This window comes from Delphinapterus leucas, chromosome 1 (assembly GCF_059928025.1).
Source record: "Delphinapterus leucas isolate spDelLeu-1000000601 "Yukka" chromosome 1, BTC_Dleu_Yukka2, whole genome shotgun sequence".
NCBI classification, from domain to species: Eukaryota; Metazoa; Chordata; class Mammalia; order Artiodactyla; family Monodontidae; genus Delphinapterus; species Delphinapterus leucas.
In genome coordinates this window covers 108,270,204-108,286,321 of record NC_143129.1, presented here as the reverse complement: position 1 = coordinate 108,286,321, position 16,118 = coordinate 108,270,204, and the positions used below count along the sequence as shown (strand labels likewise).

At 45.9% G+C, this 16,118-nt stretch overlaps 1 protein-coding gene across 3 annotated transcripts in view; it reads right to left on the bottom strand.

Annotated features, from left to right (window-relative positions):
• Window positions 1-16,118, bottom strand: part of BCAR3 (BCAR3 adaptor protein, NSP family member) — a 156,982-nt gene that overhangs the window by 75,828 nt on the left and 65,036 nt on the right. For all 3 annotated transcript variants that reach the window (XM_022553344.3, XM_022553343.3, XM_022553342.3), the window contains exon 3: window positions 7,011-7,050. In XM_022553344.3, the coding sequence (XP_022409052.1) occupies window positions 7,011-7,050 (40 nt within the window). The remainder of the gene's footprint in view (window positions 1-7,010; window positions 7,051-16,118) is intronic.

Sequence of the window (16,118 nt, the reverse complement as noted above, 5' to 3'; positions counted from 1 at the left end):
GACTTTCCATTCCCACTACCACTATCTTAGGTTAGGCTCTTGATGACACTTTCCTCCTACCCAGCCTGACTCGACCGAACAGTTACTAACACATAGAATCTGCCCAAAACTATCTGTCGAATGAACAAAGGCAGTAAAGTATCCACAAGCTCAGCACTTTCTCCATCTGATCGGCAGTCTGATGTGGCCCATCTCAAAACCAAAAATTTCCCCTAGCGAGGCAGCAGCACTTAAGGGCTAAACTATGATAAGCATTTAGCTTGCTTTTTCTAAAGTCAGGCTCAGCTGAGGTATAATCTGCCAAGAGTAAAAGTCACCCTTTTCTGTACAGTTCTGTGAGCTTTGAAACGACCCCAATCAAGGAATTCCAATCATTGCCCCAAAGTTCCCTCATTCCCTTTTGCAGCTGACCTCTCTCTCTACTCCTTTCAACCACTGATTTGTTGTCTGTACTATAAGGTTTTATCTGCATCCAACAGTCCAGTTCCTTTTTATGGCTGAAGAGGATGCTGTTGTGTGGGTCTGCAGTTTATCTGCTCACCAGTCCAAGGACGCTTGAGCTGTTTCCAGTTTTTGTCAATGACAAATAATGTCACCATCAGCATTCACATACAGATTTCAAAATGGACGTACGTTTTCATGATGAGGTTTTACTTTGTATAAACGGCCATATTTTCACAGACCTGCAGGATAGGATTCCACTGAATGAAGGCCTGTCCTCCATCCCTATTCTTCTGCCTTCTCACCCCGCCTCAGCAAGCTTTTACAAACGCAGTAACATTAAGCCTCCCAAGAATATCTGCAGAGAACTTTTTGGGGTGGGGTGGGAGGAGCTGGATGGGAGCTGTCTTCGTTGCTCCCAGGGTGAGCCCCAAAGCTGCTCCCCACTCATGGCGGGCGGTGTTTGGCCTTCTCATCCACAGGGGGCGGTGCTGGCTCTCTGGGTGTGCAAGCTCAGGCAAAAACCTGCAGAGCCAGCCATCGGGCCATTATCTGCTTCATGTAACTCGTTAAAATCTCATGGAATGCACAGCGCACCATTGTTTTGGTAAGTCCCTTTCATGGCTTTGTGAGCTGGCTAATTCAGAGCAGACTGGCCTGTTTTCCCCGCTGGAAGAAAAAGACTCTCCTCAAAGACGGCTATTTAACCGTGACCATGGCTGCAGCCATCTTGAGCACAAAGGTGGGGGGGGGGCGCTACAGCCCCCGCCGCCCCCGCCCCCAGCGAGGCTCCCACAGCCCGGGCACTTATTCTTGGCGCTGGAATTCGCATAATGACTCCTCTTTTAATCTGCTGGGTGACCTCATGTAGCCCTGGCCGACTGCAGGAAACGGCCTTGCTGAGATCTGAGCCTTGGGCAGTCTGTCAAGTCTGTAAGACCCTCTTAGAAAGCATTTTCGGAGTGTTAACCCCATAAGGACCGATCTCCAGGTGGCTCTGGGCTCCTGAGCTGCCGGTGTGCACCCCAGAGGAAGGAGAAGTCCAAGGGCGCTGGTCGCCTCTCGAGATACCGCTCCAGTCCCATCCCTTCTGCTAACCCACAAAGCAAGCTCAGAAACCGCAAATCACCTTAGAAAAGCTCGCCAAGTGGTTCCAGCAAGAGTCGACCAGGGCTGACGACAAAAGAAAGGATATTCGTTCATTAGGGAGCTCATGGCAACAAAAGGCTGCATTCAGTCCTGACACTTGCTAACTGCAGAGCCTGGAGAGCAGGCTTTGTCCGAGGGCACCGTGCTGTTCACAGCCTGGCCTTGCCTACACCTTGCTTAATTTGAAAAAACAGGCTTCCCAATGTCTTCTCGACTTTGCTATTGCTATATTTATTTTTCAATTTGTCTTTCTTAAGGACAGTTTATTTTAAAATGAAAAAATCTATAATAAACATTTCTTCTAAAAGAAAAATCACAAAACCGTAATAAACATTTCTTCTTAAAAAAAAAAAAAAACCACCCAGCTCTGCTGTAGCTAATCACCTCCTCCTCTAAAAAATATACTTTTAAACCACTCTCAGAAAAGAGACTCTATTACTATAACTGTAAGGCTGTGTGTGAAGAAGCTAGAAAGAATTTGAATCTTCAATCTAAAAGGAAGATAGGTATTAAGAGGAAGAAGAAAGGAAATACTATAAATTTATAGTTTAGTGAGTATGGGGTGGGGGAGGGCAACTCCCAAAGGTTAAAGAAGTAGCCCCAGGAAAAAAATGAAAAGAATGATAAAGAGTGAAAATGAAAGTAGGTTTCATAGGTTCAAGAGGCATTGCTAAAGTGAAAGCACGGGGATCATAATAGCAAATGTAGGAGTGTTGCGGGTAAATCTCCAACCTTTTGAGGTAATATGATGGGTGGGCACTTATTATCTGCCACATCCTTGGTCTCAATGTCTGAGACACAACATAAAATGCCACCCTTGTTCCAATCGATGTGGCAATTTTATGATCAAGAGTGATAGATTAATTAAGAACCCCTTACCACTTGCAAAAACCTTTCCGCTCCAGCTTATCACAGGCAGAGGGGATCCTAGAAGTCTTAAACTAGAAGGGACATTGGCCCATCCCCTGGTTTTCTAGTTGTGGGGAAGATGGAACCGATCTCGAATGGTCTTGGCCTGCGGTGGCTTGAAGCAGGATTTTGGTTCCCCGGCCAGAGACTGAAGTCAGGTGGCGGCAGGGGGAGTGCTGAATCCTAGCCACTAGACCATCAGGGACAGTGGTCAGTGACAAGGCCCTGGCCCATCAGCTTTGTAGAAATGAATTCCCACAAAGAGACAGAAAGTAGTGAAATAAGTGTTCATTAGGAGGAAAAAGGATACATGTGAATACACTCATACAGGCAGACTCAGAGGAAGAGTCATGCCCTCATGGTAGTTTGAGTCACTTTTACGGGGCATTTCTTCCAGGTTTCCTTTGGCCAATCATCTTGCTTTGCCTGGTTCTGAGTCTGTATTTGGTTTATTTCAGGGTTTTCCCCTGTGTGTGCGCACGCGCATCTCTTAGCCAAGATGGATTCTAGCAAAGAGACCTATATGGGTAGGTTGACATCACCTACTATGGTGTGGTGCCCCCTCCTTTTTTTGACCTCCGAGGATCCTTTCTGTGCCTGTGTAGTGGGGAAGTTCTCCTTGACTTCGAGGATGAGGAACATGGGTCTCTTTATCCCTTATCTGGGCAGGGCTCAGCTTCTCCTCCCTCCTGTCTCCCTAGAAGGGGACAAACTCCAGCTGCTCAGCCTGGGGCCCACCTATCTCCTGCCTCAGAACCCACAGAGAGAAGGTGGAAAGTCCAAGGTCATGCTGCTAATTAGACCAGAGCGTGGACCAGGCTCCCCTCCCTGGAGGGTCTCAGGGGCTGTGTAACTTGGAGTCTCCTATTGGAATGCTATCTGGGAAGGATAACACACTGAGCTATTACCATGTATTCACATTTTAGTACAATTATTTTTATCAAAAGTTCTAAGCAGCTACCTGACACAGGTCTAAGAAATTGGACACAGAGGAAATACATTTTAAAGGCAGTAAAAATATGGCAAAGACTAAACGGGGGGGGGGGGCAGTAAGCAGGTAAAGCAGCCCAGAAGATAAACTCTACGAACAATTTTGCCTAGGGCTATTTCCTCTGTTTAAAAAAAAAAAAAAAAGTTGGTTTTCATCTAGGGTAAGGTATGCTAGGTACGCGGAGGAAAATTCCAGAGCTGTACACTACTAACCAAAGTCACTGCCTTAAGAGCAAGAGGAAGGTGCAGCCGCTTGGAGGTTTCTGCTTTCCAGTCTGGAAGAAGTGGTCTTGTTCAGATATAGTGAAAGAGAAACAATTATATTTGGTTACAGAAAAGGATCTCATGACTATAGAAAACAGTTAAACCCAGACCTTCAAGATGATCATGTTTTAAGCTACTGGGTCGGTGGGAGTGGGGAATGTGGAGAGAGGAGGGGGCTAGGGACACAAGGAAAAGGTAAAAAAGAAGAAAAAAAAAAAAGAAAACTCCCCTCGCTAACAGAATTAAAGAGACAGAAACAGTGGAGAATAAGATTCCAAAATCCCTGGGGGTTCTTTGGATCTATTCAAATTTTCTTATCACATCCAAGCAGGGAATTCATCACTTAGGGTAACCAGGTGCCACTGGGAGGCTCCAGCAGGAGGTAAGCCTGCTGAAGAAATGAAAGAACTACCAAACAGCCCTAGGGCTTCCCTGCCAAGCACTTTTCCCTCCATTCCTCACACAGAGGAGCTCCTCGTAACCTAGCAACCACCTGCCGGGTCCCCTTTCACACTGCCTTACTGATGTGCAGCAATGCCAACTGTGGGAAGTGCTAGGAGGACAGAGTACAAACTGGACACGACTGAGCTGTGGAGTCACTCCCTCTCTCCTGCCACGACACAGCAGCCCCATCACCCCATGAAGTATGGGTCAGCTCAAGTGCTTCCTCTCGCCCAGACACGAGGAACCAGGGATGGTCCCAGACCTCGCTCTTAATCAGAGCACTGGGAAAACCAGGTGAAGACGGTTAGAAAGTCTCCATGGTAAGGGAGACTTGGGAAGGCGGCTCCTAAAAGGATGAGAACGGCTGTCAGTTGGCCCCAACTGGGTGCTTCTACTGCCGAGATGATACCCAGTCAGAGATCCGCTTGCTCCCCGCCCCCCCCACCCCCGTTCTGAGGTCACAATGAACTGCTAAAACTCTGACTCTACCAGAAAGGGCCCTACAGGAGGCAACATACTTTACATAGACTACATTTGTCTGTGCCCGAGAAAGGGGATGATAGGGAAGAAACAGCTCAAAGTCAGAGGGCCAAACTGCATCCGCTTTATCTGCACCTCTCACCTCCCTCAATCATCTTCAGCCACCCTCCAGGCTCTAGGCACCAGCCCGCACAGACATACGAGGGCTTGGGAGCATGGGCTGGTCAGCAGGGCTCAAGAGGGTAGCTAAGTCTGAAATGCTAGGACGGGCCTGCGCTGGCCCAAGACAACTGACACGTGGGTCCATTCAGACCTTGAGGCCCAAGGCCTCTATGAGTGTGTTTTCAGAGCTTTAGTGCCCATGGAGGCAAATGAAAATACCCTACATTCACTCAGCAAATCCCCAAGCCATTCCTCCAAACCAAGGGCAAAGTGAGAAAGAAAAAAAAAAAATGCAGTGTGTCAAGGAGGGACGTCGAGATTTCATCTGTAAAGCTCTGACCAGATTTAGATTATGATGGGAGGAAAGAGTAACCTTCGGAGCACCTCAGCGAGTCCTTGAAGACGGTACTCCTTGAGCCACCAAGAGAAGTTCTATCACTGCCAGGGAAGGCAGGGGGAGCCCAGCTAGATGGAAGCACCGACAACCTCACACCTCTTCTCAGTCAACAGGACAACTCACAGTGACCAATATTCATGAATGAGACGCAATAGCTTAGATAATACTAAGTAAGGAAGTCCTTCCCAAAGCCTCTGCTTAGGTTTAGAATTCATCATTGGATTATCTTAAAAAGCTGGGACTTCAGTAAAAGAAAAAACTGAATTATGGAGTAAGGGGAGCGGGTGAGCACAGCTTGAGTGAGCCTGCAGTGGGAGATAGCCAGTTTCTGGAACATGGCATGCAGTGAGTTCTAAAGGACAGCTGTGATTTACACACTGCAGAAGTCTAGGGCACATTTTTTATGTTATGGTCAAGTCAAATCATAGTTTATGTGGATAGTGTCCCCAAATTCCTTGCAGTGTACAACCTGCACAAAAGCATATGTGATGCATCCAAGAGGGAAGCAGACACATCATTTATAAAGCCCTGACCAGAGTCTGACACAGCAGCCCTGCTGGTTTAGGATTACACATTGGCTGCAGTTAAGCTACAGCTCAGACATAGTGGGGGTAGAAGAGAGGGGAAAAATAAAATCCACCTCCATTCCAACACACTTTATTATGACTGCCTCAAGTGGCCACGTGGTTCTACTAGAGTTTTCTCCTCTAGGACAAGCTTTAGACCTTCCATTCTCTGGTCTAAAGGGAAGAAATGCCAAAACCCTGGGGCAGGCACAGTCACAGGCACACAAAAAGCAACAGGCCTAAATACTCCGAAGCCAGGATGCGGGAATAATAAAGACAAAATGTGGCTCCTAGGAGGCAAGCACCTTAAGTCCTAACTTGTACCATGATTTCTCCTAAAATTTAATGATATATTTTTGTTATGAGAAATCCGAGTTCTCTTTTCTGTTGTAGGTGCCAGACGTAATTACAGTTCTCGAAAATAAAATAAAATAAAACAAAGGTACACACCTGAAAAATGGGGGGAGGGGGACAGAAGTGAAAAGCATCATTTCTTTCTGTTCAGAAGATTGTTTAGAAGCGTTGAGTATTTAGACACACTGAATGTCAGCCCCACTGGAAAGTAAAGTATTACACAGCTCACGGTCCCAGATTAGCCACTGAACAAGAGGGTGGCTGCTGAAATGGAAAGGATGACTCAGGAAGCCTCAGGGAGCCTTCAGTCCTCCACTGAAGGTAAACACAGCTTCACAACTCCTGTCTGCCATTCCAAAATCCAAAAACTCTGAAAACTGACAATTTTAAATAATTCATTTAGCAGCAGAACAAACCCAACCTCATTTGGTGGCAAAATGTGACCTGAACTAGGTAAAATCATTTGTAGTTTATTTATCCCACTTCATGTGAACATTCTCACATTTCACTGCTGAAATAATGGGCTTGATTATGGGATGCTGACCCTAGCTCCCTTTGGGGGTGTTATATATATATGTACCATATTACCTTTCTAAAAAATTCTGAAGTTTTAAAACACATCTAGCCCCCAGGGTTTCAGATAAGGGGAAGAGTTTGTAAACTTATAATAGGGTGACATAAGACCCCTGCAAAGATTGCTAAAAGCCCAAAACAGTCAAATTACATCCTGGTGGTTTCGATCTAACTAGCTTCCTACACAAGCCAGACGGTGACATTATCTGGCAACATCGTGTTAGAAATGGGAAATCTATTACCACAGGCTCCCTACTACATGTTAAATCCTGGTTTCCTACCTTCACATATTCCAGAGTTGGGTCCAGAAGATGCTGATCCCTGAAAAGAGAAAATATAAATATGAGAACAATTGGGAACAATGCAATCTTACCCTGGGTAAAATGTATCCAACATTATTTCACCCTCTTCATTCACATTATTAAGATGGGCCCACCTCCCAGGCAATACCCACAGCAGACAGATAAGGAAGTTAGAACACAGATTTCTTTCACAGGTGTCTCCTCGGGGTGGAGCACATATAGGATACCACCATGACCTCAGTCTAGAAGCTCCACATGTTTTGCTGTCAGATTCAAGCTCCAAAAGTTAGACTATTCATATGTGGTAATTCTAGATTCACCCTGAGCATAGAAATTAGCCTAATGGTCCGAAGCAAAGAGCTGTGAGAGATACGAGTAAAGCAGGAATGGATGCCCAAACCTGCAACACTTTGGACCAGGCAACTGTGTCACACCCACTTTGACAGAAAATGGAAGCTCACGTGGGCAGATCGGCTGCTCAAGGTCACCCAGCACCCGGGTGAGTGAGTTTTGAACCCAGCTTTCTCTTTTGCTGTCAAGCTGAGCAATTCATCCTAATTTTCTTTGGTGCCCCAGTGTTTTTTCTCTCCCCGTTTAATGTCTGCTCATGTCTATCATAATACTGTTAGGATTAACCAGACAATTAAAAGTAAACAGCAGTGGTGTCACTGAGGAGGCTGACTTATTATAGTGGAAGAGGATCTAAGGCAAAGGAGAAGAGGGAGAGACATGAGAGCTGATGTTTCCAGCACCGGCAGAGTTACAGCCAAGTGCCCCCCTCAACAGACTATGTGAAAAGACAGCTGCCTTCAGAGACTTAAACTCCACAAAATCAACACATCACCCTGCAGAGACGGGATCATTTTTTAAAGGACAGAATGGCTCTGTAGCCGATAGGAGTAGTCTTCTTAAGGTGGGGGCGGGGTGTCAGTATATCTACAAAGAGGACGCATCCTTCAGAAGGCGAGGGATCACTACCGGCAAGCAGCTGCCTCTGGAAGGGTGAGCTCAACCCCAGACCCTCGGGGCATGGATGCTTCCCTCTGTGGAGAGACTGCAGCCCTTCTCCCCTGAACAGGGGCAGCAGGACCCCTGCTGGGACACAAGGAGTTGATCCCACAGCTCAGGGGCACACCATCTTGTTGTGAAATGGATCCAACCCCCAAAGCTATTCCTGGAGCGGTCTGTCCACTTAGGGCTGCACACAGGGCACACGCACAGAGGCAGGCTGGCTTCGGAGATGCTCCTCTCGGATGTGCAAACAGATTAGGTTCTGAAATGAGTCCCTTTGTAAGGCCAAAGTATCTGAGAAGGGCTTAAGCTCAAAGTCCCTGGTGCATTTCCATCAAAGAGGGGTATAAATCAGTCTTTCAGAGCCTGAAAACCAGGCACACTCTTTGCCTCCAAGCTTGTGTGTGTTCATTAGGCATCTTTTCCCAAAGCAGCCGAGTCTGCTGTGCTGGGTCACCACCTCTTCTGCTGCAGTCTGGACATTGCATTGATGTCATCAGACTTTGCGACCACGGGACCACCCGGCTAGTGACTAAAAACTTTGTCAGTAGGGCTTTGGTCATACTCCCCTTTAAATTCGAAAACTCCTGGTTTTCTACTGAATTAACATTTTAGGCTTATAGGCATCCGGTCTTATGCTAATCGTCTGGCCCAGTGGTCTGGCCCTGGGAGTGCAGAAAGATGTTAGAACCACTGAAATGCTGTTTCTCATCTTCTTCAAGTTTCTACCTTTATGTAAGTTCTAAAATGTACATTATATACATTCAGACACATATGTCAATGCATGGATAAACAGTGTAGGTGTGTGCTTTTTAAACCAATGAGTTGGTCTCGGGATCTCTTTACACTCTAAATAATTGAGGACTCTGAAAAATTTTGTTCATGTGGGTTATATCTACTGATTACTGATATTAGAAATTAAATCCGAGAAACTTGCAAAATATTAATACATATTTTTAAAGTAAACCCATTATATGTTTAAATAAATAACATTTTAATGAAAAACAGATATGTTTTTCACAGCAAGAATGTAGTGAGAAGAGTGACATTGTCTTACATTTTTGCAAATCTTTTAAACGTCTGGCTTACTAGAAGACAGGTAAATCCTCACATCTAGTTCTGCATTCAATATGTCGTGATATGTCTTGGTTGAAATAAATGAAGAAAATCCACATTCACAGTTATGTAATTGGAAAGGGAGGGATATTTAATAGACTTGCATATAATTATGGATGTTCTACTTTGATAACATGCCAAAACTTGACAAGTAGTAGTTTCTTAAAGGTTAGCTGTGATGTGGAATCTGAAACCATATCTCTTACTGTTTTCCATCTGTCCTGCACTTTGAATGGACGTTTTGTCCATGGGTGATTCCATAAGCACTATTCTGGGAAACACTGGTTCACTGAGTTATGCAGATCTTCCAAATTTTGACCCATTTCATTATCATGTAAAAGAATCACATTAGTTAATACCATCACTGATCTCATCAGAACTTACTAGGTATTGGGAATTGCCAAGCTTATGGTAGAGGATACAAGTCTTCTAACTGGAAAGCTTGAATTTTTTCATTGGCAGCTAACATTGTCAAATATTTTCCCTGAGCTTCATTTCATTCATTTTGGGGAACATATCTGCCAAATACCAAGACCACACAGTCATGATCGGCAATTTTAACTCTTTTTTTAGGTGATCAAAGGTCATTCTTTTAGTAAATTCTTTTTAGAATTTTGTCCAGGATCTGCTCTTCTCACCAGATTTGGCTGTAAAAATCCTTTTCCTTTTATCTACTGAAAGCTGAAATGTTCCTCTCTCCCTTTCTCTAGAGATGTACCTGAAAACTCTGAGCTAGTTCTCTCAGGATCGACCCCTCAGACTCTCTTGGGGAGGGTGTGGGACAACCAAGAGAGTTTGTGTATGAGTGGCTCCTGAGGCAGCCCCAGCTGCAGCAGGGTCGCCACTCAGAGATGGGGTCACCTCAAGGCAGGGTGGCCCATGTGAGACAGGCGGGGACCTGGGACCCATTACTGCAGTGCTTGCACCTGGACAAATATCTCCTGGAGCAACGGAATATAAAGAAACTATAAGGAACTAAAGATAACTGCACACATGCACGGTTGGGGCAAATTATGAACAAGATACAAAAAGGCCAAAACCCAGCTGCCACTTCTCAGGTGCCAGGAGCAAAAGCAGGGTACTGCGCATGATCCCTGCACACAGCACCACCAAGAGGATGGGCAGACCACCTAATCCACTCTGGCCTGACCCACCGATCTGCGCCTGCGCTCACCCCGTTTAAGGGACCAGCTCTCCCCCACTGAGGGAGCGAGCAAGGGTACCTCTTACTTGTTTTCACTCCCTCGTGCTGCAGCACGAGTCCCAATAAAGCCTTGCCTGAATTTCTTGTCTGGCGTCTCATCAATTTCTATTGATTAAAGAGTCCGAGGACCCAAGTCAGTAACATACCTGCTCTCCCCACCACCCTGCTCTCCTGCCCAGAGACCCCGGCACCTAGGAGCCTGGGGTGTTCTCCCAAGTGTCTCCCCAGCCTCGGATGAACTCCCGTGTTCCTATGGCGCTCCTCCACTACACACACTTCTTTTGGCAAAAGAGAAGGAAAACAAGAGCTGCTGGTTAGGGATAAAACTGAAGTCCCCTCTTGACCCCGCCCCCAAATGAACTCTGCTAAGGAAGTCTTGCTCATTCTGTTCCCAGAGCAGAGGGGGATCCAAGTTCTAGTTCAGTGCACCAAGGGGTGCCCTAGTGGATCCTTGTATTCTTCTACTCGTCCTTTTTTTTTTTTTTTTTTTTTGCGGGCCTCTCACTGTTGTCGCCTCTCCCGTTGCAGAGCACAGGCTCCGGACGTGCAGGCTCAGCGGCCATGGCTCACGGGCCCAGCCGCTCCGCGGCATGTGGGATCTTCCCGGACCGGGGTACGAACCCGTGTCCCCTGCATGGGCAGGCGGACTCTCAACCACTGCGCCACCAGGGAAGCCCCTACTCGTCCTTTTTAGAGAGACGAGGGAAGATAAGGAGAGTATGATAAAACTGAGTGAGTGTGTTATAAATCCAAAAGCTTTAAAAATCATTGCCTCGAACCAAATTAAAATTATATTTAAATGCAGAAGTGCTGTGTCTCCTTTCTCAGCCAGCCTAACCCTAGCCCTAATCCATCTAACCAGAAAGAAGACATGAGCTGGAAAACATAGCAGTTGGCCCTGTAGCCCCAGCCTCTAATTTGAAATAGAATACCCTATTATTCATACAGGACTGTGCCACAAACACTCCTTAAACCATATCTTTATATTCCCCAAAAGAGATCACTAGAAAACAAACACAGAAACTTGGCAATGTAAGTGAAAAGCTTTTTTAATCTTTTTTTTGCTTATGTCAATTATGAATCCCCACCCATGTGAAACCGTGATGTTGTGTGCATCTCTCTTTACAACTGCAGAGTCTGGCAGGCACCGTGGCCCCTCTGTCAGGCAGGCTGCCCCGCTGAGCGCCATCCACAGACCGCAGGAAAGCAGCAGGATGAAACTGGACTCTCCTGTTATATTGTTCTTAGGTTTATTAAGTTTTAAATAACATCACTGTGTTTACTCTGGTTAAATCATTCTTTCCAGCATCCCACTTTCTTAAGTTCATACTGAGGGGTGTTTAGCTGGGAGTCACAGAAATGTTATACATATTTACTATTTCAGTTTGTTTCTCATCGGTAACCAAGTTAATAATATCCTCCCTCTTAAAAGGACACTTGATGTATAAGTGGTTGCTATTTTGAGTGAAGAGGTTTTCCGTCTTGAATACACAAACAAAATTTCACTAACATAGATCTTTTCTGAGCAGTTTGAATACAGATGGAGATGGAAGTGCCCTATGTCTGTCTTCAATTAGAGAATGTTTTAAGTGAATTGATGTTTCCTTATTTAAATACTATAGACTAACTTAATGGCTAATGGTGTTGCCACACAAATGTCCCTTTGGATAAAACATAAAATGGAATTGCTTGTAATAACATGATTATTTCATACAACGGAGGGATGTGAGAAATTAGATCCAGCTATTCCAGACTGAGGCTCCCCTTAAACTCCACGCACAACAGTGATGTGCAGAGCTGGCACACTTCCTCTGTGCAGGTGGCATGGTGTTTCCATGCATGTTCACTGTATGTTTATTTATTTAGATATGGTCTCTCCCTCTACAAGGTGAGCAACCCAAGAGTAGTGATGTGTCTACTTCATGCCCAGTATGTCCCACAGTTCTTGCATTCATCCCACAAACATTATCAAGCATCTACAATATGCTATGCGGTTGGCCAGACAACAGAAATACAAGAACCGAAGACAAAGGCCCTGCATTTAGAGAGGTTGCAGGCAAGTGGGGAACACAGATCAACTGATCCAGCACAATTCAAGTCAGTGAGAGAGTGTCAGTGGGAGGTTTGAGGGCTGAGTAGGGACTTGTCCCAATGAAGAAGTTGTGGGGTAGGTGGTGATGAGACATGCCCAGGCAATGAGAGAAGCACGTGACAATATGGTACGTCTGAGGAACCACAGGGTTGTGGAGTTAATTCCCCGCTGGCCCAGGCCACCATCATCTCTCCCCTGGACCCCTGCATTACCCTCCCCAATTCTACTCCATCTCCACAATCTCCACGATAGCAGCCGTGCTACTACTCAGATCACTCCCCTGCTCAAAATCCTCCAACATCTCCCATCCAGTCAGAACAAAACCCTGAGGGCCCCACCGTGGCCTTCAATGCCCTGGTTGGCATGACCCCAGCCAGCTCTCCAACCTCATTGTGTTAGGCAGAATTTCAAAGATGCCCCCTCCCAAGATTCCTGTCCCTTGGTGAGTCAGTCAAACACTAATCTAGGTACTGCTGTGAAGGGATTTTGCAGATGTTATTAACATCGCAAGTCAGCTGACATTAAGACAAGGCAATTATCTGAGGGGACCTGACTTGAAGAGGGAGGGGAATTTGACATGAGGGACCCTGTTGCCAGTGTGATGTTATGAGAGGGTCTGTGACGAGGCCCAAGACACAGAACCTCCAGGAGATGGGAGCTGCCCCTGGCAGGTGGCCAGGAGATGGAGACCTCAGTCCTACAACTGCAAGGAGTTGAATTCTGCCGAAGACCTGAATGAGCGTGGAAGCAGATTCTCCCCCAGAGCCTCAGGTGAGAACGCAGCCGCTGACATCTTGAGTGAGACCCTGAGCTGAGAACCCAGTTGAGCCATGAAGGACTTCTGCTCTACAGAAACTGTGAGGTAACAAACAGGTGTTAAGTCACCAAGTTTGTGGTGTTGTTACTCAGCAAAAAAACGCTAATACGCTTGTCTATTCCATCCAAGCCCTACTGGCTTTTCTTTCTGTTGCTCAAACACATCAAGCCGGCTCCTGCTGCTGTGGCTTGGTATTTACTGTTCCTTTGCTTGGAATAGTCTCCCCAGATATACTCGAAGGCTCACTCCTCACAGCTCTCAGGTCTCTCTCAAACATCGCTTCCTTAACCATCCCATCTAAATGAGCACCACCACCCTCTATCCCCTTTTCTGGCTTCATCTTTTCCCATATTATCTGATATTATATGAAATGTTTATTTGCTCATGGTCTGTCTGTTTCCCAGAATATAATCCTGCAAGAGTGGGGCTTTCTCTGCTTTGTGTACCTTGGTGTCCCCAGTACTTTGCACATAGCAGTTGCTCAGAAACCACTTGCTGAATTAATGAAGAAAAGAACAACTAACGGAAGCACAGGGCTGGGGGAAGCAGCAGGACTGGTGGGGGTTGGGAGACCAGGATGAAGAAGAGGCAGAGCCAGATCATAAGGGGCTTGGACGCCACGTAAACACATTTAGACTTTATCTTGAAAGCAGTGGGATTTGTTCAAGGCTCTTAAGCTGGAGAATAACCAGAGATTTGTGTTTTAGAAAAATCCCCCTGCAGCAGTGTGGAAAACAGATTAGTGGGGGGCAAAGCGGAGTCAGGAAGACTAAAGGAGAGGGTACTAAAGGGGTCTGGGTAAGAGATGACGAGGCCTGGATTAGAGCGATAGACGGAGTTGGGGGGATGGTGTACAGACTTGAGAGACTTTTAGAACTGTGAACAGATAGACCTTGGTAAATAGCAGGATTTGGTGGGTGAAAGGGAAGAAAGAGGTAAGGACACTCACTGCATTCTTTCTAAGGGAACTGGGTAGATGGTGCCTAGCACTTGGCAGGGACTCCATACATTTGTTAAGAATGAATTAGCAGGGACTTCCCTGGTGGTGCAGTGGTTAAGAATCTGCCTGCCGACGCAGGAGATATGGGTTTGAGCCCTGGTCCGGGAAGATCCCACATGCCGCGGAGCAACTAAGCCCGTGCGCCACAAATACGGAGCCTGCGTGCCACAACTACTGAAGCCCACGCGCCTAGAGCCCGTGCTCTGCAACATGAGAAGCCTGTGCACCGCAACAAAGAGTAGCCCCTGCTCGCCGCAACTAGAGAAAGCCCGTGAGCAGCAACGAAGACCTAACACAGCCAAAAATAAATAAATAAATTAAAAAAAAAAAAAAAGAATGAATTAGCAAACACCTCTGCCTCAAGCACCATACTGTACTAACTAGACTACCAGGTTCTGAATTAATAGGACTTTACCTCGTTACCATCCATGTTCCAGTTAGCAGTCCACACGATTGCTGCCATTTAGCTGCTCAATGTCTCAAATAAGTTTTCCTTCCTTCTCAACAGATAAATAAGTTACTTTCAGGAGAGTCTTTCACATCCCTCAAATTATGAACACATAAATCTTTCCCTTAAAGTATGATGAAATATAACATTTAAGGGATCCCTTCACACCAGCAAAAATAGTTAACTCATGAAGGAAAGCCAGAGAACAGCAAAGCAAAGTAGCTGTGCAGAAGCTAGACAAGAGCGCCCGATTTGGGGCTTCCCTGGTGGCGCAGTGGTTGGGAGTCCGCCTGCCGATGCAGGGGATACGGGTTCGTGCCCCGGTTTGGGAAGATCCCACATGCCGCGGAGCGGCTGGGCCCGTGAGCCATGGCCGCTGAGCCTGCGCGTCCGGAGCCTGTGCTCCGCAACGGGAGAGGCCACAACAGTGAGAGGCCCTCGTACCGGAAAAAAAAAAAAAAAGAGTGCCCGATTTTATATAACCCTTTGGTCTTCTCCATCACCCCCACCTCAGTTGCCACTGCTTGCTTATATCTTTTCCGCAGGACTCTAAGCTCCATGAGGTCAGGGGCTACCTGTCTTGCTCACCAATGTGAACAAGCACGTACAAAAGTATGTACAAAAGTATTTGTCACACAGCAGCCAATTAATAAATAAACAAGGACAAAAATGCACAAATGAAAATATAAACCAAAATTAATCACCCTTATATCTATATAATCCAAATAAGGCCTCAGAAAATTAGAAATTTCTACGATGGGACCTCCCTTTGCTAAATCTGGTAGACCAGATATTCTCAAAATTAAATGATAATCAAATTACAGATGTATTTCCAAATACATGTTGAAGCACAAGAAAGGGAAAGTCTCAGCAGACACATACGAAACAGGTACAGAAACAGAACAAGTCAAGAACACAAAACGTGAACAACAGCAACAAAAAGGTAAGGAGGAAAGCAGGGAGGCTAAGCCCTGGGTTCATAAGAGTGAGCAGCTAACCCCAAAGCCCCACATAACACCCACCTGAACCATCAGAACGGGACTACACCACCCACTACAGAAGGAATGTGCTAAACACAACACAACATGAAACAAAAAACAAGCTCTAGCAAAGGGAACCAAGGAGAGCTACTGTCTCCACCACAGATTCTGATGGAAAAAAATAATAATAGTCTCCCCTAAGAATCTGTAACCACAAGTAAGCCTTTGGGATTCATATTTATATGACGTGCTTTGACAGAGAATCCAAAACTGAAAAAAATTAAAGCGTCTGGGTTGGTGGCACCATTAGCAAGGAAACAATGTAAATCCTTTCTGGAGGAAAACTAGATCTGCAACAGAAAGCTACTCAGGATATCCACAAGTTTGGCTAAATACAAAAATTCCCTTTCAGAAATAAC